This window comes from Scardinius erythrophthalmus, assembly GCF_964197995.2.
Source record: "Scardinius erythrophthalmus genome assembly, chromosome: 8".
Classification (NCBI taxonomy): domain Eukaryota; kingdom Metazoa; phylum Chordata; class Actinopteri; order Cypriniformes; family Leuciscidae; genus Scardinius; species Scardinius erythrophthalmus.
This window is the reverse complement of record NC_138228.1, coordinates 47,320,958-47,344,657: the sequence shown is the minus strand read 5'-3', so window position 1 is coordinate 47,344,657 and position 23,700 is coordinate 47,320,958. Positions and strand designations below refer to the sequence as shown.

The 23,700-nt window shown below is 40.5% G+C and overlaps 1 protein-coding gene across 1 annotated transcript in view; it reads left to right on the top strand.

The window, feature by feature from the left end:
* abcc8b (ATP-binding cassette, sub-family C (CFTR/MRP), member 8b) overlaps window positions 1-23,700 on the top strand; it is a gene marked incomplete at its 5' end in the record, with an annotated part of 114,266 nt that overhangs the window by 73,251 nt on the left and 17,315 nt on the right. Inside the window, 9 exons of the mRNA XM_081372289.1 lie at window positions 8,445-8,550; window positions 9,266-9,298; window positions 9,522-9,620; window positions 11,828-11,912; window positions 12,655-12,735; window positions 12,817-12,954; window positions 14,038-14,151; window positions 15,413-15,497; window positions 19,172-19,416. Of these exons, the coding sequence (XP_081228415.1) occupies window positions 8,445-8,550; window positions 9,266-9,298; window positions 9,522-9,620; window positions 11,828-11,912; window positions 12,655-12,735; window positions 12,817-12,954; window positions 14,038-14,151; window positions 15,413-15,497; window positions 19,172-19,416 (986 nt within the window). The remainder of the gene's footprint in view (window positions 1-8,444; window positions 8,551-9,265; window positions 9,299-9,521; window positions 9,621-11,827; window positions 11,913-12,654; window positions 12,736-12,816; window positions 12,955-14,037; window positions 14,152-15,412; window positions 15,498-19,171; window positions 19,417-23,700) is intronic.

The following is a 23,700-nucleotide window of genomic DNA, read 5'->3' as shown; positions in this document are numbered from 1 at the left end:
CGCGTGTTTAACGGGACGTGTAACAGTTTCTGTAGTGTTGAACTCGCGTGTTTAACCAGTTTCTGTAGTGTTGTACTCGCGTGTTTAACGGGACGAGTAACAGTTTTTGTAGTGTTGAACTCGCGTGTTTAACCAGTTTCTGTAGTGTTGTACTCGCGTGTTTAACGGGACGAGTAACAGTTTCTGTAGTGTTGTACTCGCGTGTTTAACGGGACGAGTAACAGTTTCTGTAGTGTTGAACTCGCGTGTTTAACGGGACGAGTAACAGTTTCTGTAGTGTTGTACTCGCGTGTTTAACGGGACGAGTAACAGTTTCTGTAGTGTTGTACTCACCTGTTTAACGGGACGAGTAACAGTTTCTGTAGTGTTGTACTCGCGTGTTTAATGGGACGAGTAACAGTTTCTGTAGTGTTGTACTCGCGTGTTTAACGGGACGTGTAACAGTTTCTGTAGTGTTGTACTCGCGTGTTTAATGGGACGAGTAACTGTTTCTGTAGTGTTGAACTCGCGTGTTTAACGGGACGAGTAACAGTTTCTGTAGTGTTGTACTCGTGTGTTTAACGGGACGAGTAACAGTTTCTGTAGTGTTGTACTCGCGTGTTTAACGGGACGAGTAACAGTTTCTGTAGTGTTGTACTCGTGTGTTTAACGGGACGTGTAACAGTTTCTGTAGTGTTGAACTCGCGTGTTTAACCAGTTTCTGTAGTGTTGAACTTGCGTGTTTAACGGGACGTGTAACAGTTTCTGTAGTGTTGTACTCGCGTGTTTAACGGGACGAGTAACAGTTTCTGTAGTGTTGTACTTGCGTGTTTAACGGGACGAGTAACAGTTTCTGTAGTGTTGAACTCGCGTGTTTAACCGGACGAGTAACAATTTCTGTAGTGTTGTACTCGCGTGTTTAACGGGACGAGTAACAGTTTCTGTAGTGTTGTACTCGCGTGTTTAACAGGACGAGTAACAGTTTCTGTAGTGTTGAACTCGCGTGTTTAACAGGACGAGTAACAGTTTCTGTAGTGTTGTACTCGCGTGTTTAACAGGACGAGTAACAGTTTCTGTAGTGTTGAACTCGCGTGTTTAACGGGACGAGTAACAGTTTCTGTAGTGTTGTACTCGCGTGTTTAACGGGACGAGTAACAGTTTCTGTAGTGTTGTACTTGCGTGTTTAACGGGACGAGTAACAGTTTCTGTAGTGTTGAACTCGCGTGTTTAACGGGACGAGTAACAGTTTCTGTAGTGTTGAACTCGCGTGTTTAACAGGACGAGTAACAGTTTCTGTAGTGTTGTACTCGCGTGTTTAACAGGACGAGTAACAGTTTCTATAGTGTTGTACTCGCGTGTTTAACAGGACGAGTAACAGTTTCTGTAGTGTTGAACTCGCGTGTTTAACAGGACGAGTAACAGCTTCTGTAGTGTTGTACTCGCGTGTTTAACAGGACGAGTAACAGTTTCTGTAGTGTTGAACTCGCGTGTTTAACAGGACGAGTAAAAGTTTCTGTAGTGTTGTACTCGCGTGTTTAACAGGACGAGTAACAGTTTCTGTAGTGTTGAACTCGCGTGTTTAACGGGACGAGTAACAGCTTCTGTAGTGTTGTACTCGCGTGTTTAACGGGACGAGTAACAGCTTCTGTAGTGTTGAACTCGCGTGTTTAACGGGACGAGTAACAGTTTCTGTAGTGTTGAACTCGCGTGTTTAACAGGACGAGTAAAAGTTTCTGTAGTGTTGTACTCGCGTGTTTAACAGGACGAGTAACAGTTTCTGTAGTGTTGAACTCGCGTGTTTAACAGGACGAGTAAAAGTTTCTGTAGTGTTGTACTCGCGTGTTTAACAGGACGAGTAACAGTTTCTGTAGTGTTGAACTCGCGTGTTTAACAGGACGAGTAAAAGTTTCTGTAGTGTTGTACTCGCGTGTTTAACAGGACGAGTAACAGTTTCTGTAGTGTTGTACTCACGTGTTTAACGGGACGAGTAACAGTTTCTGTAGTGTTGAACTCGCGTGTTTAACGGGACGAGTAACAGCTTCTGTAGTGTTGAACTCGCGTGTTTAACGGGACGAGTAACAGCTTCTGTAGTGTTGAACTCGCGTGTTTAACGGGACGAGTAACAGCTTCTGTAGTGTTGTACTCGCGTGTTTAACGGGACGAGTAACAGTTTCTGTAGTGTTGAACTTGCGTGTTTAACGGGACGTGTAACAGTTTCTGTAGTGTTGTACTCGCGTGTTTAACGGGACGAGTAACAGTTTCTGTAGTGTTGTACTTGCGTGTTTAACGGGACGAGTAACAGTTTCTGTAGTGTTGAACTCGCGTGTTTAACGGGACGAGTAACAGTTTCTGTAGTGTTGTACTCGCGTGTTTAACGGGACGAGTAACAGTTTCTGTAGTGTTGTGCTCGTGTGTTTAACGGGACGTGTAACAGTTTCTGTAGTGTTGAACTCGCGTGTTTAACCAGTTTCTGTAGTGTTGAACTTGCGTGTTTAACGGGACGTGTAACAGTTTCTGTAGTGTTGTACTCGCGTGTTTAACGGGACGAGTAACAGTTTCTGTAGTGTTGTACTCGCGTGTTTAACGGGACGAGTAACAGTTTCTGTAGTGTTGAACTCGCGTGTTTAACGGGACGAGTAACAGTTTCTGTAGTGTTGTACTCGCGTGTTTAACGGGACAGGTAACAGTTTCTGTAGTGTTGTACTCGCGTGTTTAACGGGACGAGTAACAGTTTCTGTAGTGTTGAACTCGCGTGTTTAACGGGACGAGTAACAGTTTCTGTAGTGTTGTACTCGCGTGTTTAACGGGACGAGTAACAGTTTCTGTAGTGTTGAACTCGCGTGTTTAACGGGACGAGTAACAGTTTCTGTAGTGTTGTACTCGCGTTTTTAACGGGACGTGTAACAGTTTCTGTAGTGTTGTACTCGCGTGTTTAACGGGACGAGTAACAGTTTCTGTAGTGTTGAACTCGCGTGTTTAACGGGACGAGTAACAGTTTCTGTAGTGTTGTACTCGCGTGTTTAACGGGACGAGTAACAGCTTCTGTAGTGTTGAACTCGCGTGTTTAACGGGACGAGTAACAGCTTCTGTAGTGTTGAACTCGCGTGTTTAACGGGACGGGTAACAGCTTCTGTAGTGTTGAACTCGCGTGTTTAACGGGACGAGTAACAGCTTCTGTAGTGTTGTACTCGCGTGTTTAACGGGACGAGTAACAGTTTCTGTAGTGTTGTACTCGTGTGTTTAACGGGACGAGTAACAGTTTCTGTAGTGTTGTACTCGCGTGTTTAACAGGACGAGTAACAGTTTCTGTAGTGTTGTACTCGCGTGTTTAACGGGACGAGTAACAGCTTCTGTAGTGTTGAACTCGCGTGTTTAACGGGACGAGTAACAGCTTCTGTAGTGTTGAACTCGCGTGTTTAACGGGACGGGTAACAGCTTCTGTAGTGTTGTACTCGCGTGTTTAACGGGACGAGTAACAGTTTCTGTAGTGTTGTACTCGCGTGTTTAACGGGACGAGTAACAGTTTCTGTAGTGTTGTACTCGCGTGTTTAACGGGACGAGTAACAGTTTCTGTAGTGTTGTACTCGCGTGTTTAACGGGACGAGTAACAGTTTCTGTAGTGTTGTACTCGCGTGTTTAACGGGACGAGTAACAGTTTCTGTAGTGTTGTACTCGCGTGTTTAACGGGACGAGTAACAGTTTCTGTAGTGTTGTACTCGCGTGTTTAACGGGACGAGTAACAGTTTCTGTAGTGTTGTACTCGCGTGTTTAACGGGACGAGTAACAGCTTCTGTAGTGTTGAACTCGCGTGTTTAACGGGATGAGTAACAGCTTCTGTAGTGTTGAACTCGCGTGTTTAACGGGACGAGTAACAGCTTCTGTAGTGTTGAACTCGCGTGTTTAACGGGACGAGTAACAGTTTCTGTAGTGTTGTACTCGCGTGTTTAACGGGACGAGTAACAGTTTCTGTAGTGTTGTACTCGCGTGTTTAACGGGACGAGTAACAGTTTCTGTAGTGTTGTACTCGCGTGTTTAACGGGACGAGTAAAAGTTTCTGTAGTGTTGTACTCGCGTGTTTAACAGGACGAGTAACAGTTTCTGTAGTGTTGTACTCGCTTGTTTAACGGGACGAGTAACAGCTTCTGTAGTGTTGAACTCGCGTGTTTAACGGGACGAGTAACAGCTTCTGTAGTGTTGAACTCGCGTGTTTAACGGGACGAGTAACAGCTTCTGTAGTGTTGAACTCGCGTGTTTAACGGGACGAGTAACAGCTTCTGTAGTGTTGTACTCGCGTGTTTAACGGGACGAGTAACAGTTTCTGTAGTGTTGAACTTGCGTGTTTAACGGGACGTGTAACAGTTTCTGTAGTGTTGTACTCGCGTGTTTAACGGGACGAGTAACAGTTTCTGTAGTGTTGTACTTGCGTGTTTAACGGGACGAGTAACAGTTTCTGTAGTGTTGAACTCGCGTGTTTAACGGGACGAGTAACAGTTTCTGTAGTGTTGTACTCGCGTGTTTAACGGGACGAGTAACAGTTTCTGTAGTGTTGTGCTCGTGTGTTTAACGGGACGTGTAACAGTTTCTGTAGTGTTGAACTCGCGTGTTTAACCAGTTTCTGTAGTGTTGAACTTGCGTGTTTAACGGGACGTGTAACAGTTTCTGTAGTGTTGTACTCGCGTGTTTAACGGGACGAGTAACAGTTTCTGTAGTGTTGTACTCGCGTGTTTAACGGGACGAGTAACAGTTTCTGTAGTGTTGAACTCGCGTGTTTAACGGGACGAGTAACAGTTTCTGTAGTGTTGTACTCGCGTGTTTAACAGGACGAGTAACAGTTTCTGTAGTGTTGAACTCGCGTGTTTAACGGGACGAGTAACAGTTTCTGTAGTGTTGAACTCGCGTGTTTAACGGGACGAGTAACAGTTTCTGTAGTGTTGTACTCGCGTGTTTAACGGGACGAGTAACAGTTTCTGTAGTGTTGAACTCGCGTGTTTAACGGGACGAGTAACAGTTTCTGTAGTGTTGTACTCGCGTTTTTAACGGGACGTGTAACAGTTTCTGTAGTGTTGTACTCGCGTGTTTAACGGGACGAGTAACAGTTTCTGTAGTGTTGTACTCGCGTGTTTAACAGGACGAGTAACAGTTTCTGTAGTGTTGAACTCGCGTGTTTAACGGGACGAGTAACAGTTTCTGTAGTGTTGAACTCGCGTGTTTAACGGGACGAGTAACAGTTTCTGTAGTGTTGTACTCGCGTGTTTAACGGGACGAGTAACAGTTTCTGTAGTGTTGAACTCGCGTGTTTAACGGGACGAGTAACAGTTTCTGTAGTGTTGTACTCGCGTTTTTAACGGGACGTGTAACAGCTTCTGTAGTGTTGAACTCGCGTGTTTAACGGGACGAGTAACAGTTTCTGTAGTGTTGAACTTGCGTGTTTAACGGGACGAGTAACAGTTTCTGTAGTGTTGTACTCGCGTGTTTAACGGGACGTGTAACAGCTTCTGTAGTGTTGAACTCGCGTGTTTAACGGGACGGGTAACAGCTTCTGTAGTGTTGAACTCGCGTGTTTAACGGGACGAGTAACAGCTTCTGTAGTGTTGTACTCGCGTGTTTAACGGGACGAGTAACAGTTTCTGTAGTGTTGTACTCGCGTGTTTAACGGGACGAGTAACAGTTTCTGTAGTGTTGTACTCGCGTGTTTAACGGGACGAGTAACAGTTTCTGTAGTGTTGTACTCGCGTGTTTAACGGGACGAGTAACAGCTTCTGTAGTGTTGAACTCGCGTGTTTAACGGGACGAGTAACAGCTTCTGTAGTGTTGAACTCGCGTGTTTAACGGGACGGGTAACAGCTTCTGTAGTGTTGAACTCGCGTGTTTAACGGGACGAGTAACAGCTTCTGTAGTGTTGTACTCGCGTGTTTAACGGGACGAGTAACAGTTTCTGTAGTGTTGTACTCGTGTGTTTAACGGGACGAGTAACAGTTTCTGTAGTGTTGTACTCGCGTGTTTAACGGGACGAGTAACAGTTTCTGTAGTGTTGTACTCGCGTGTTTAACGGGACGAGTAACAGTTTCTGTAGTGTTGTACTTGCGTGTTTAACGGGACGAGTAACAGTTTCTGTAGTGTTGTACTCGCGTGTTTAACGGGACGAGTAACAGTTTCTGTAGTGTTGTACTCGCGTGTTTAACGGGACGAGTAACAGTTTCTGTAGTGTTGTACTCGTGTGTTTAACGGGACGAGTAACAGTTTCTGTAGTGTTGTACTCGCGTGTTTAACGGGACGAGTAACAGTTTCTGTAGTGTTGTACTCGCGTGTTTAACGGGACGAGTAACAGTTTCTGTAGTGTTGTACTTGCGTGTTTAACGGGACGAGTAACAGTTTCTGTAGTGTTGTACTCGCGTGTTTAACGGGACGAGTAACAGTTTCTGTAGTGTTGTACTCGCGTGTTTAACGGGACGAGTAACAGTTTCTGTAGTGTTGTACTCGCGTGTTTAACGGGACGAGTAACAGTTTCTGTAGTGTTGTACTCGCGTGTTTAACGGGACGAGTAACAGTTTCTGTAGTGTTGTACTCGTGTGTTTAACGGGACGAGTAACAGTTTCTGTAGTGTTGAACTCGCGTGTTTAACGGGACGAGTAACAGCTTCTGTAGTGTTGTACTCGCGTGTTTAACGGGACGAGTAACAGTTTCTGTAGTGTTGTACTCGTGTGTTTAACGGGACGAGTAACAGTTTCTGTAGTGTTGTACTCGCGTGTTTAACGGGACGAGTAACAGTTTCTGTAGTGTTGTACTCGCGTGTTTAACGGGACGAGTAACAGTTTCTGTAGTGTTGTACTTGCGTGTTTAACGGGACGAGTAACAGTTTCTGTAGTGTTGTACTCGCGTGTTTAACGGGACGAGTAACAGTTTCTGTAGTGTTGTACTCGCGTGTTTAACGGGACGAGTAACAGTTTCTGTAGTGTTGAACTCGCGTGTTTAACGGGACGAGTAACAGTTTCTGTAGTGTTGTACTCGTGTGTTTAACGGGACGTGTAACAGTTTCTGTAGTGTTGTACTCGCGTGTTTAACCAGTTTCTGTAGTGTTGAACTTGCGTGTTTAACGGGACGTGTAACTGTTTCTGTAGTGTTGTACTCGTGTGTTTAACGGGACGTGTAACAGTTTCTGTAGTGTTGAACTCGCGTGTTTAACCAGTTTCTGTAGTGTTGAACTTGCGTGTTTAACGGGACGAGTAACAGTTTCTGTAGTGTTGTACTCGCGTGTTTAACCAGTTTCTGTAGTGTTGAACTTGCGTGTTTAACGGGACGTGTAACTGTTTCTGTAGTGTTGTACTCGTGTGTTTAACGGGACGTGTAACAGTTTCTGTAGTGTTGAACTCGCGTGTTTAACCAGTTTCTGTAGTGTTGAACTTGCGTGTTTAACGGGACGTGTAACAGTTTCTGTAGTGTTGTACTCGCGTGTTTAACGGGACGAGTAACAGTTTCTGTAGTGTTGTACTTGCGTGTTTAACGGGACGAGTAACAGTTTCTGTAGTGTTGAACTCGCGTGTTTAACGGGACGAGTAACAGTTTCTGTAGTGTTGTACTCGTGTGTTTAACGGGACGAGTAACAGTTTCTGTAGTGTTGTACTCGCGTGTTTAACGGGACGAGTAACAGTTTCTGTAGTGTTGAACTCGCGTGTTTAACGGGACAGGTAACAGTTTCTGTAGTGTTGTACTCGCGTGTTTAACAGGACGAGTAACAGTTTCTGTAGTGTTGAACTCGCGTGTTTAACGGGACGAGCAACAGTTTCTGTAGTGTTGAACTCGCGTGTTTAACGGGACGAGTAACAGTTTCTGTAGTGTTGAACTCGCGTGTTTAACGGGACGAGTAACAGTTTCTGTAGTGTTGTACTCGTGTGTTTAACGGGACGAGTAACAGTTTCTGTAGTGTTGAACTCGCGTGTTTAACGGGACGAGCAACAGTTTCTGTAGTGTTGTACTCGCGTGTTTAACGGGACGAGTAACAGTTTCTGTAGTGTTGTACTCGCGTGTTTAACGGGACGAGTAACAGTTTCTGTAGTGTTGAACTCGCGTGTTTAACGGGACGTGTAACAGTTTCTGTAGTGTTGTACTCGCGTGTTTAACGGGACGTGTAACAGTTTCTGTAGTGTTGTACTCGCGTGTTTAACGGGACGAGTAACAGTTTCTGTAGTGTTGTACTCGCGTGTTTAACGGGACGAGTAACAGTTTCTGTAGTGTTGTACTCGCGTGTTTAACGGGACGAGTAACAGCTTCTGTAGTGTTGAACTCGCGTGTTTAACGGGACGAGTAACAGTTTCTGTAGTGTTGAACTCGCGTGTTTAACGGGACGAGTAACAGCTTCTGTAGTGCTGAACTCGCGTGTTTAACGGGACGAGTAACAGCTTCTGTAGTGTTGTACTCACGTGTTTAATGGGACGAGTAACAGTGTTTTGTCTCTCTCCGCGTCTCAGGGCAGCTGACGATGATCGTAGGACAGGTGGGATGTGGGAAATCCTCTCTCTTACTGGCAGCACTGGGAGAAATGCAGAAGATTTCTGGGAACATCACATGGAACAGGTGAAAACAACATTAATGCAACATAAAGTGACGAGAGGCCATGCTATATTGTGAATGTAGTAAAACTAAAACTAAAACTAAATATATTAAAACATTCACTTTAATTGCACTCAAGCTAAAATAAAAGTTAGTGTAAATAATAAAACAAAAAAATTAAACTAAATGAAAAATAGAAATGTTGTTGTGGCATAACAATGACAAATATTTCTAAAGCATTTATTAATCTGAGCTAATGTGAATTTCAACATTTGCTAACAAATGATTAAAATAAAAGTTGTATCTGTTAATATTAGTTAATAGACTTGAGCTGACATGAATTAACAATGAAGAAGTTTGTATTAATTAATATTAACAAAGATTAATAAGTGTGTAACTATTGTACTGCTCATTGTTAGTTATTTTTAGTTGAGGCATTAACTAACCTTAACTAATGGAACCTTATTGTAAAGTGTTACCATAACATTTAAATAATCATATCATATAATAAAACTAATAGAAAATGACAAAAGTGTGTAACACAATTACAAAAAAAAAAAAAAAAAAAAATCTAATTCATAATTTTAGTAAAAACTGTAACAATACTTAAGTAACACTGTATTGATCATCAGCAATTTTGAAATCCATTTGTTAATCCACTTTATAATCAAAAATTTAATTTGTGCATTTTTAGATATTGTATTGGATTGCATATAATTACTGCTTCATTTTCTCACAGTTTACCCAAGAGTGATTCAGAAGAAACTGTGAGGTATAATGTATTATTGATTTGATTTATCAATATATATGATTTCTGTATTTGCTTTTATTTAAATCATTCATCAGAATTATTCATCTTATTTCTCTTTTGTCTGACAGAGCTCATCATACGAGTGGAAGGCCGTCACTGCCGTAATTACATTATTATTTTCACAGCATTCTGTCCCGATCCTGCGTGTTTTCCTGTGTTTTCAGGGTGTTTTTGTGTTTTTCAGGAAGAGAGGTTCGGTAGCCTACGCTTCCCAGAGGCCTTGGCTCTTAAACGCCACCGTTGAGGAGAACATCCTGTTCGACACGGCTCCCAATGAGAAGAGGTATCCCACACACTAGGGCGGCAACAATACAGGGTGGGCCATTTATATGGATAAACCGTAATAACATGGGAATGGTTGGTGATATTAAAGTCCTGTTTGTGGCACATTAGTGTATGTGAGGGGGCAAACTCCTCAAGATGGGTGGTGACCATGGTGGCCATTTAGACGTCGGGCATCTTGGATACAACTTTTGTTTTTTCAATAGGAAGAGGGCCATGTGACACATTAAACTTATTGGTAATGTCACAAGAAAAACAATGGTGTGCTTGGTTTCAACGTAACTTTATTCGTTCATGAGTTATTTACAAGTTTCTGACTACTTATAAAATGTGTTCAATGTGCTGCCCATTTTATTGTAAATAACTCATGAACGAATAAAGTTACGTTGAAACCAAGCACACCATTGTTTTTCTTGTGACATTACCAATAAGTTTGATGTGTCACATGGCCCTCTTCCTATTGAAAAAACAAAAGTTGTATCCAAAATGGCCGACTTCTAAATGGCCACCATGGTCACCACCCATCTTGAGGAGTTTGCCCCCTCACATACACTAATGTGCCACAAACAGGACTTTAATATCACCAACCATTCCCATGTTATTACGGTGTATCCATATAAATGGCCCACCCTGTATATCATGTCACAATATATCGCAATACAAAAATACAATAAGTATCGTGGATAGTGACAATAAGTATCATGAATAGTTCAACCAAAATAAAACTTACTGTGTGAGAAAAAATTCAGGTTTTCTGAGTTTGAAAATGTTTTGATAATGTTGAATATAATGTATAATAATGCAATGGGGGAATATTTGTTGGTCCTGATAATGCCAAATGTCTGATGTTACGAGTAAAAAGCAGCCTACATTATTTTAAATATATCTAGTCAGTGACAGAGATCAAGCATATTCGTCTAAAATAATTCTGTATTTTCAGCTTCAGAATCATGATTATGTTTATTCTGGTGTCTCTATTTATAGTCCAAGCCATTCATTTAGCATTTTAATTTAATTTAGTATTTAGTTATTTTTTTGTTAACCCTTTATCATATGTCTTGGAGTATCACAATATTACCGTATTGTGAGTTCAGTATCGTGATATGTATTGAATCATGACATGAGGAATCGTTACACCCCTACCACACACAGATCCCTGTGATTCCCTAATGCATCCCATCATGTCCCGAACTCCTGATGTTCAGTCATGTGAGAGATGTGTGTGGATGAAAACTGCACAAACACAAAGACTGGTTTTACTCTCGGGCCAGAGGCGGAAGACAAATGGTTTTGTCTGCTTTACAGATTAACAACTGGGAAAAAACAGTGGGATTTCAATGGCATTCCCAAAGGGCAGTGTTGTCAGCGGGAAACAAATATTAGAGCTTGTCCACGAGGTGTTATGTAAGAGTATCTGTGCAGGAGCTTCTCTTACAGTTCTCCATTTACAAACGTGAAGTTCCCCGCTGGTTTACACTAGCTAGATCAGTGCTATTTAACTATCAATGATAGATTAGATTTTGTTTTAAAATTTTCTGTTTTCATTTTAATTGTAAAAGTTTTAATAATTGTAATCATTGTTGTCTATATAGTTGCCATTTATTTGTATGTTAGGTTATTTAGTTTTAGCTATTTTAGTACTTCAACTTAAATTTAAGCAACTTGGCAACTAGATGAAATAAAATAAGTTAATTTTTTTTTTTCAGTCAGTGCATATTTGACTATATACATATATATATATTGTTGAATTTACTTCGAAACAATTTTAACTCAGAAATTGCTAGTAAATTTCACAAAACAATTCAAAGAAACGGCAAGTAACACATTGAATGAAACAAAGTTTTGAAGTAGAAAGACTAAAATAGTATTTTCTTGTAAAACATACCCCACTAATCTGTTTTAATTGCTGTTTATTTATTTATTTATATATTTTTTTTTTTGCGGAGTACTGTAGTTTCATCCTTTTGAACTACCTTAAAGCTAACTTTAAATGTTCCTACGAGCCAAAAATAAAAATAAAAATCATAAATGCTTAAAAGAATGTAAGTGCGACATGAAAAAATGTTTTTTTTTTTGTTATAAACATGTTATAAACAATAAATCTGGTATCAAATATGATACACTACTAATGTGTTGGATTGACGGTTCTATGAGAAAAGCTTGTAAACTGTTTGAGACGTGTGTAATGATTGAGCTGTTGTTGCTCAGATATAAGGAGGTGATGGAGGTCTGTCAGCTTCAGCCCGACGTCGACACACTTCCACAGGGAGATCAGACGATGATTGGAGAGAGGGTACGTCTAACACAAACTAATCCAAACACTTATTCTGCTCTTATTCTGCTTATATCTGTCTGAACTAGTGGTGGAACGGATCACACAATTCACGGTTCGGATCATTTACGCTTTTTGAGCCATGGATCGGATCATTTTTCGAGTCAGCAAACATTTTTTTTTTAAATAATATATATATATATACAGTTTTAAATACTGTTTCATCTTTGTTAAAGCTGTATTTTGTTGTTTTATTAACATTAATGACACAGACAATAGTTGGAATATTAGGCTGCTGTCACTTTAAGGCTGAATAAACTGACAAACACTCTTACTCTTTCTATCTCTCTCTCTCTCTCTCTCTCTATCACACACTCTTTCTATCTCTCTCTCTCTCTCTCTCTCTCTCTCTCTCACTCTTTCTCTCTATCTATCTTCATCTCTCTCTCTCTCTCTCTCTCTCTCTCTCACACACACACTTTCTCTCTATCTCCATCTATCTTCATCTCTCTCTCTCTCTCTCTCTCTCTCTCTCTCTCTCTCTCTCTCTCTCTCTCACACTCTCTCTCTCTCTCTCTCTCTCTCTCTCTCTCTCTGCGCACAGATAACATGCGAGTATAAACTTTCACTCTATGATGGTTAAATTTAGCAGTTAATCTGCGATCATGCGTGCCGAACCGTGTGACCTGATCCGTACGGATCACGGATCAACTGTGACCCGTTCCACCCCTAGTCTGAACCGTTGTTGATGTCCCGGGTCCAGGGCATCATCCTCTCCGGAGGCCAGCGTCAGCGGATCAGCGTGGCTCGAGCTCTGTACCAGCAGACCAATGTGGTTTTCCTGGTGAGTTCTGAGAAACGTTTCGTTCGGCACACTTTCTAAAGCCTCATTCAGTAAAATGAGCCCCATAACCTTCACTTTCAGGACGACCCGTTCTCAGCTCTGGACATTCACCTCAGCGATCATCTCATGAATGAAGGGATTCTCAAGTTCCTCCGACAGGAAAAGAGGACCGTTGTCCTGGTCACTCACAAACTGCAGTATTTACCTCATGCAGACTGGGTAGGGAGCTTTTTTATTTTATTTTATTTTTTTATGTACAATGTGTTGAATTACATGATTGACTAATTAACATTATGGCTGCCTATGACGTTTGCAGTCATTCCATAAATGGTCCTGAATGGGCCAAACTGTGGAATATAAGTAGAGAAATTACTTGTCATAACATAATTTATGCATTTTCAGAACAATTAAAAAAGCATCCGAAGCATACATATTATCTGTGGAATGCCAAAGCTGACATAATAATAAATAAATAAATAAATAAATAAATAAATACATAAATAAATAAATATATGAAGAAATGTAAAAATAAAATAAAAAAAAACGAAAAATAATTATAAATAAATTCATAAATAAATATACAAAGAAATGAAATACATATATACATAAATAAATATGAAAATAAATGAAAGGGGAAATAAATAAATGCATAAATAATTAAATGGAAAAAAAGTGGAAAAATACAATTATACTGTACATAAAAAAGGAAATAAAAGTATAAATAGGCCTACTCATTTATTTATTTACATTTCTTTGTATATTTATGTATTTATTTGTTTTTGTTTTTTACATTTCTTCGTATATTTATGTATTTATTTATTTTATTTTTTTATTTTTTTTACATTTCTTCGTATATTTATGTATGTATTTATTTATTTATTTATTTTACATTTCTTCGTATATTTATGTATTTATTTATGGGGTTTTTTACATTTCTTCGTATATTTATGTATTTATTTATGTTTTTTTGTTTGTTTTTTTACATTTCTTTGTATATTTATGTATTTATGTTTTTTTGTTTTGTTTTTTACATTTCTTCGTATATTTATGTATTTATTTATGGGTTTTTTTTTTGGTTTTTTTTTTTACATTTCTTCGTATATTTATGTATTTATTTATGTTTTTTTTTTATTTTTTATTTTTTTTTTACATTTCTTCGTATATTTATGTATTTATTTATTTATTTATTTATTATTATGTCAGCTTTGGCATTCCATAATGATCAGTATACGTGTTAACTTGACTTGTGTTGATCTGTGTTGGCCAGTTTTGTAAAGTGCTTTGATTGCATTGATGGCACAGATCATCGCGATGCGGGACGGGACGGTCCAGACGCAGGGAACCCTGAAGGACATCCAGTGTGCCGAACCCGAGCTGTTCGAGCAGTGGAGAACCCTGATGAACAGACAGAACAAAGTAAACAAATAAAAAAAAAACGTCTTTGATATGATATGCTTCTAAAATAAATTTAATGATAATAATATTGATGTATGTATATAATTTATAATATAAAAAATATGAACTTATTAATCACAAATAGCTCTCACTTTAGAATAGGACGACCGGGAAATGACATTAATTAAGTGCTTTAAACCAACCTTTATTAGACATTAATTAATTCATATTCAGTGTTCCTTAAAATGTTTACAAAAAAAAAAAATGACAACACTTTGTTAATTACAGTGACAATAAATGAAGAACTTACTGTTTGTATATAGTCTATTATTAACTACAGTTTGTAAACTATTAATTAACTTTAAACTAGTAGTATACTAGGAGTGCAAATGATTTATAAGTGTTTTGTTGCTGTATACCTATTGTAAAGTGTTACCAATAAGGTCAATTAATATTTACATTTTTTATTAATGAATGTATTTATAAAAATAATTATTTGATATGATCTTTGATATTCAAAAATAAATATATCAATACTTAATTTTTTTAAGTAAATGCAGTAATTAATGTATTTATTTTTTTAAATGCTTCTGTGATATTAAGTTCATGTAAAATAAAATAAAATAAATATTTATTTTATTTTTAATTATTTTTTATTTATTCATTAAATATTAAATTCTTCTTTGATATGATGTTCTTCTAAAATAAAATAAAATCATATTTGTATTTTTTTATTAATTAATGTATTTTAGAAAAAGAATTATTTGATATGATGTTCTTCTAAAAATAAATGTCAGTACTTGTAATTTATTTATTAAATACAGTAAATTAGTGTATTTAATAAATGTATAAATAAATATATTAATTTAATTATGAAAAGCTTCTTTGATATGATAATTTAAAATGAAATAAATAAATGCAGATTTCTTTTATTAATGTATATATGACATTTTTGATATGATGTTCTTCTAAAAAAATATGTTTTTTTTTTATTTATGTTTAAAAAATCCTTCATATTATCTTTGAAAATGTATTTTTAGTTTTTAATTAATTCATTGATTCATAAAAAAATGCTTCTTTAATATTATGTTCTTCTAAAAATCAAATAAATACATAGAATTTTTTGTAAAGCTATTTTATTTATTTAATACATTAAATGAAGTTATGTATGTGTATACTGTATATATGAAATGCCTCTTTGATGTGATGCTCTTCTAAGCTAACTAAATAAATCCTGTGTTGGACTGTATTTGACTAATGCAGTGTTTTGTGATTTGCTCAGGAGAACAGCACAGAACTGAAGAGGAAGAGCTTCAGACGGGCCATGTACTCCAGAGACACTCTGGCCACGGAGGACGAGGACGAAGGTAAAGCATGAAACCCATGCGTGAAACTCACAGTCAACAAGATGTGCTGAGCCTCTGTTATTATCAAATATCAGGGAAGATTGAGAAAAGCTTATATACAAACTGTATCATTAGTGTGTTTTTAGGTGCAATACTCTAAAACAATGGTGACACTTTACAATAAGGTTCATTAGTTAAGATTAGTTAATGTATTAACTAGCATGAGCTAACCATTAACAACACATTTGTTGCTGTATTTGTTAATCTTTGTTAATGTTAGTTAATGAAAATAAAGCTGTTTATTGTTTGTTCATTTTAATTCACAGTGCATTAACTAATGTTAAGATTTTAATAAAGCATTAGTAAATTGTGAAATTAACATGAACAAATATTAATAAATGCTGTATGCATTATTAGTTAATGCTAACTAATGCACCTTATTGTAAAGTGTTAACCAAACACTTGCTCATCCTCTGACAGGTCATTATCAGATCATTATCATTATCCGGTTACATAACCAACAGTTTTCTGAAATGCCAGCTCGTGTGCAGCATTGCATCTGTCGTTGTGTGATCAGTGTGTTTGTCTTCAGTTCTGCAGTGTGACTCTGATGTGTGTGTGTGTTGGACTCGTGGGATTGACCCAGCGGCTGATGTCTCTGTTAGTGAACTGAAAGGTCTGAAAGACTCAATGGCATGTGAATGCTTTGAGCGGATGAATAGCATGATGTTAAAAACACCAGTGTTCACCAGTAAATCCACTATAATGCAACAAGCTCCTTTCAATCGTAGAGTTATGTAATGCATCGACAACAATACAATACACAAAGCGTTACTGCGCTCCTGTGAGCTTTAATAATAAAATGAGGTGTTCAGTATGTAGGTGGAAAGTATTTTAAAGTGCTTTATATCCACGAGAAACCCAAGGATACGCTTCTGTTGTGGCATTAGTGATGCTCATTATATCCCGTCCTGCATTATCTCCACGGTCATGATGACATTCACAGTCCTGTACGAGTCTGAGGCTTGAAATGCATGAAGTGTTTGAGAAATGCACTTCTCCCTCTTCCTCGTCACGCATGAGTTCATTTCTGCTATCGTTCTGCATGTTTATTCAATCATCCTTCTGAGAAAATGACTCTGTTTAAATTAAATCATTGCTTCCAGATCAGCTTGTGACGGTTTATATCTGATCATTGCTCATCACAAACGTTTGCTTTTAAAGGAGAAGTGAGTTATTTCTGTGCCACTAGTATCAACCAACTAAATGTTACTAAATACCTTTTATTTAAATAATTTTTACATTTAATTTTATGTTTTATTGTATTTTTACAGTTTTTTTTTATATAGTTTTAGTTAATGACAAATAAATTGACATATACTATATATATATACAGTGCTATGCATAAGTTTAGACACCCATGCTAAAGTTGACTAAAAAGAGGAATAAAAAATTATCTTTTGGAAATTGAACTTAATGCCTTAATTTAAAAAATTAGGAAAAATCCAACCTTTAAGGACACCAATTTTCTTTGTGAATGAATAATGTATCGTAAATAAATAAATGTTCTTCCTTAAAATACAGGGTGCATAAGTTTGGACACCCCTATGTTAAAGGGGTCATATAATGGTACATGCACTTTTACAAGTTGATTGCACTGAAATGTCTGTTGGCAGTGCCTGTACACAACCATCCTATCATGATAAAAATCCATCCAGTGGTTTTGTTTTAATCTCCTTATATGTTTGACCATCTCTGAAATCAAGCCGTTCGATATTGTGACGTCATAAGATCGTACGCCCCTCCCGCTATTGTGATTGACAGCCGTGTTTCAACACAAGACCCGCCCTGAGCAAGCTGTGACAGCCGTCGTCATAGTAGTCCGCCATTGTTGATATGCTGGAGTAGAATGGCGTCTAAGCGATTGTGGTGTTCTGTTCTTAGATGTAATAAGGAACACAGCAGTCATTTGGATGTTCCTAAATCCGAGCCGTTGAAGAAGCAGTGGCTGAGTTTTGTTTTTGAAGCGATATGCCCAAAGGATTGACGCGGGGATTCCCTCACGGGGATTCCCCACGATCGTCTGTGCTTTCATGTTTGCGCGAATCATTTCACACCAGACAGCTTCACAAACGAGAAAAAACGGATCGGTACCAACGTGTTCCTGCTGAACCTCCAGAAGATGTGAGTGTAATGTTTTATTAACCTTTATATTAGTATTTATATTAATCTTTGCGAAATTTGCAAACCTTGCTGCAGGCTTCACGATGAATGCGTCTAAGGTTTACACTCAGGGTACATTACGGCATGTTTTCTATGTACGACGTTCTCAATATAATTCATAATCCCACGTTTATAACGAATAACACGTGGTTATTGTGTTAGATACAGTCAGAGAATGTCTAATACGGTGTACCCACAAAACAGAGGGGCGGGGTGAGCAAAGCTCATTATCATTTAAAGACACATGCACTGAAACGGCGTGCTGAAAACAGAGCTGTTTTTGACCAGGTAAAATTAGTGTTTTCTTACAATACTAATGAGAATTTTTAATTAAAGTATATTACAAACTTTTAATTTTGACCCTAAAGAATCATATTAGCTTGTACAAAAATGGCATTATATGACCCCTTTAAATTCCCATAGAGGCAGGCAGATTTTTATTTTTAAGTATTTTTTTATTTATTTTTTTAGGATACTATGCATCCTGATAAAGTTCCCTTGGCCTTTGGAATTAAAATAGCCCCACATCATCACATAGCCTTCACCACACCTAGAGATTGGCATGGGGTACTTTCCATAAGATCATCTCTCAATGCAAATCAAACCAGCTATTAGGCTAACTGAAATAAAACCATGCCAATCTCTAGGTGTGGTGAAGGCTATGTGATGATGTGGGGCTATTTTAATTCCAAAGGCCAAGGGAACTTTATTAGGATGCATAGTATCCTAAAAAATAATAATAAAAAAATACTTAAAAATAAAAATCTGCCTGCCTCTATGGAAATTTAACATAGGGGTGTCCAAACTTATGCACCCTGTATTTTAAGGAAGAACATTTATTTATTTACGATACATTATTCATTCACAAAGAAAATTGGTGTCCTTAAAGGTTGGATTTTTCCTAATTTTTTAAATTAAGGCATTAAGTTCAATTTCCAAAAGATAATTTTTTATTCCTCTTTTTAGTCAACTTTAGCATGGGTGGCTAAACTTATGCATAGCACTGTATATATATATATATATTGGTGCTTGGCAACGATTAATCGCATCCAAAATAAAAGTTTGTGTTTAAAAACATTACATAATGTGTGTGTACTGTGCATACTTATTTTGTATATAAAAATACACACATGTATATATTTAAGAAAAATGTGTTATAAAATATTTAGATTTACAGTATATACATGCAAATATTTCTTAAAATATATACATGCATATGTGTGTATTTATATATACAAAATAATTATACACAGTGCATTAATCGTTGCCCAGCTCTTATATATACATGTATACACTATTTGGACAATTCCGAAATTATACATTTCACTTTCATATAATTCGTTCCGGCTGATCTGAGCGTGATCTGTGGCTGAACTCTGCTTAACCTCGGTCAGAATGAGATTGAATGGCGTTGTGTTGTGTGTGTGTGTGTGTGTGTGTGTGTGTGTGTGTGTGTGTGTGTGTGTTTGCAGACAGCTCAGCCAGCACAGATGAGGAGAGCCTCAGGGCGGAGCTGCGTCACAGGACCCACCTCCCCTGGAGCTCGTTGTTCTCGTACCTGAGATCCGCAGGCCTGGTCCTGCTCGCTCTGCTCGTGTTCTCTCAGCTCTGCAAACACACACTCATGGTGGCCATCGACTTCTGGCTCGCTCACTGGACCACACACGTCATCTCAGCGCAGATCGAGACCAGTGAGAGGAACTGCACTTTCACTGGGGTGAGAGAAATGAGACATACACACACACACACACACACACACACACATACACACACATACACACAAACACGTAATCGCAGCTCAGATCGAGACCAGTGAGAGGAACTGCACCTTCACTGGGGTGAGAGAACTGGGACACACACACACAGACACACACACACACACACACACACACACACACACACACACACACACACACACATGTAATCGCAGCGCAGATCAAGACCAGTGAGAGGAACTGCACCTTCACTGAGAACTGAGACACACACACACACACTAACCACTAACCCGACCCCTAAACCTACCCATCACACACACATGCACACACACACACTAACCCGACCCCTAAACCTACCCACGCACACACACACACACACACACACACACATACTGACCCGACCCCTAAACCTACCCATCACACACACACACACAAAAACACGAATATACACACACACACACACACACACACACACACACACACTAACACGACCCCTAAACCCATCACACAAAACTTTATGCATTTTTACATTTAAAAAAAAAATTTAATTACATTATTTGTATACCAGATTTACAAATGAGGACGTCCCTAAAGGAGGTTTTTGTCTGGTTTTGGTCACTTCTGGGTACAGATTTGTCCCCAAAATATAGTTAAGTTACACACTTACACACACACACACACACACACACACACACACACACACACACACACACACACACACACACACACACACACACACACACACACACACTGCAGTAACATCAGGCTCTGTAGTCTCAAGGGTCTGACCGCAGATGTTTGTGTCTCGCTCGAGTCCCAGTAGACTGTGTGTTCGCAACTTTTCTCTGGTAAAAGTGTTTCACATTTTCATAGAATTTTCATAATAGGGTAATTCCCGTTCAAAGGTTGGGTCTGTAAGATTTTTGTTTTTGAAATAAATCAAGGGTGAGTTCACACACAGTTCAGGTTTGGTTGGATTGTTTACTATAAGTAACGTCTCGGTTACATCAGTGAATGGCGAAATGGGGATCATGAGAATAGCACGGACGAAGGGCTAGGCTTAACGCAAGAATACCAAGGTACACTGGGTGGCATATCCCAGGTGGAATATGTAACACAGCGCCTACCCGTAGGGAGGACTTAGAATACCCATATGATCCGAGAGCGGGATGCACTTGCCGAGGGAAAACACGTGCTCGGAGGAGCCTTACCGTGGAAATACACATGTGGGGGTTGCCCAATGGGGGAACCATGCTCATGGAGGCACCTAGCCAATCACGAGGGCTGACCAAACGGGCATGCACTCTGGTGACGGCATCAACAGTGCAGGAGGAACTCAGGGTCTAAGAAGAACTCATCTGAGTTTAATAGCGCATATATCCAGTCCGTGGAGTGGAATGGCACAGCAAGCGATGACACCGAGCAGGTCCTGCTTACCGGCTAGTGGAAGCAAGTACATGAGAGGACGCTGGCTCTACGTGGAGATTATAGAATCTTGCGAAAGTGTTGGGTGTCGCTCAGCCTGCAGCTCTACACATGTCTGTTAGCGAGGCGCCATGCGCTAAAGCCCAGGAGGAAGCCACACTCCGGGTGGAGTGAGCCCTCACCCCAAGGGGGCATGGTCGACCTTGCGATTGGTAAGCCAAGACAATGGCGTCCGCTATCCAGTGAGACAACCTTTGTTTGGAGAGAGCCTTTCCCTTCAGCTTCCCACCATAACAGATAAAGAGCTGGTCTGAGGTCCTGAAACACTGCGTTCTGTCTACGTAAGCACAGAGGGCGCGTACTGGACAGAGCAGTACCAAGGCTGGGTCTGCCTCCTCCGAGGGAAGCGCTTGCAGGTTCACCAGCTGGTCCCTGAAAGGAGTGGTGGGAACCTTGGACACGTGTCCAGACCGGGGTCTCAAGATCACGTGAGAGTTAGCCGGCCCGAATTCCAGGCACGCTTCGCCAACCGAAAATGCTTGCAGGTCCCCTACCCTCTTGATGGAGGCCAAAGCGACCAGGAGCACTGTCTTCATTGACAGGAACTTAAGCTCCACTGATCACAATGGCTCAAAGGGAGCTCTTTGCAGGGCTGATAAGACCACTGCGATGTCCCAAGAGGGTATAAGAGGAGAGCGAGGAGGATTTAGTCTCCTCGCCACTCTCAGGAATCTGACGACCAGGTCATGCTGTCCCACCGTTTTCGACTCCACAAGGTTGTGGTGCGCAGAGATGGCAGCCACGTAAACCTTCAGGGTGGAAGGAGACAGCCTTCGTTACAACCCTTCTTGGAGGAAGGAGAGCACGGACCCGATTTTCTGGGGTCTTCTTGGTGAGAATAACACCAGGTGACGAAGAGGTTCCACTTCAACGCATAGGCGTGTCTCGTAGACAGGGCCCTAGCGGAATTGATGGTAGCCACCACCTTAGGTGGTAGGGTACTCAAACCTGCCACGTACCATTCAGGACCCACACATGCAGGTTCCATAGATTGGGACGTGGGTGCCAGAGAAGGCTCCTCACTGGGGGAAACGCATACTTGCGGAGGCCCCGCGGCCAGCTGTGTGCTAGTGCATCCGTGCCGAGGGTCCCCTCGGTCAGGCAATAAAACAAGCGGCAATGGGAAGAGTCTAGGGAGGCAAACAGATCAACCTGTGCGTTGCCGAACTGTTCCCAAATCAGCTGAACCGTCTGGGGATGGAGTCTCCATTACCCAGGAAGTGGCTAAAACCGTGAGAGCTTGTCAGCTGCACGGTTCAGCTGTTCTGGGTTGTGAATGGCCCGAAGCGACCTCAGATGCTTCTGAATCCATTGGAGGAGATGGCGGGCGAGTTGCGACATACGGTGGGAACGTAGACCACCTTGCCGGTTGATGTACGCTACTGTCGCCGTGTTGTCTGAACGGACTAGTACGTGTTGGTCCTTGAGCAACGCCCGGAAGCGGTGCAGAGCCAAGCGTACTGCCAGCAACTTGAGGCAATTGACATGCCAAAGGTGCTGGGGTCCTGTCCAGGAGCCCGCGGCAACATGTCCATTGCACATGGCACCCCAGCCCGTGGTGGAGGCATCTGTTGATACAACAACATGCCTGGAAACTCGTTCTAAGGGCACTCCGGCCCAAAGAAAGGAGAGGTTCGACCACGGGGTGAAGGTCTGACGGCAGGCCGAGTAACTGGTACCCGGAGCGTGCCCTGTTGCCATGCCCATCTCGGGACTCGATTGCGAAGCCAGTGCTGAAGCGGTCTCATATGAAGCAGTCCGAGCGGAGTGGCTACCGCTGCGGACGCCATATACTCCAGGAGCCTCTGAAATAATTTCAGTGGAACCGCATTCTTGCCCTTGAATTGACTCAGAAAATTCAGCAGTGACTGTGCTTCTGTTCATTACATGCCCACCATTCGAGAGGATTCCCTATGGTGGGAATGTCAGGCATCTGAAAAAAATCCTGACACTCATCTTCACTGGTAGTTGGCTGCTTTGTCGTAGGATTGCTGCTTTTGTAGTTACATCCAAAGAGCTCCTTGAGATCAGCCTCGAGTCTTGGTTTTTTATGCTCACTGGGCAACACATTGGTTGTCCTGCTGCAGCCCGCGGCAACCTCCTGTTCACCTGTTGTGATAGTGAAATATGCATCAAGAAGTGGTTTATAAAATAAATAAATTAACAAAATACCATTTACTATGGATTATTAGCTTTGTCTTGCTGTTGTGCAATAATTCGGTGAGATGAGCTTTGGCATCCTCTCTGGCTTTCTCTGGTAGAAACAGCAAACGCTTAAACCGTGGATACAACATGCACGCACTAATAGGTAGAGATTTGGCTACGGTTTCAGAGTCCAGTTTAAACCGCATAACCAGCTGTTTCCGAACTGTCTCTTTGAGTGGCTGTGAGATCACCCACACTGGGCCACAGAGTGTTTTCTGTCAGATTGATAAGCACTGGATATAGAAAGGACAGGCCGACGTGCAGCTCTCCACACATGATTGTTGTCGCCTTAGCTAGCGGACTCAGTATGGGAAGCAGCTGTTCAATCAGATCCCAGCAAGATGACTTTATTGCCAGAGTTTTTTGATACTGGACCTTACTTACCGCTTCGTCAGCGAGTACAGCTTGCACTGGGATTCTCTGCTCGTAAAGCCGATCCAACATGTCGAATGTGGAATTCCATCTAGTAGCACAATCACTTTGGAGTTTTCTCCCTCGGATGGATAGCTGCTCCTGACGTGCTTTCAATGCGCGGGTCGCCACTGAAGAGTGACGGAAGTGACTGACCACAAGCCTGACAGCGTTAATGGCCTTCA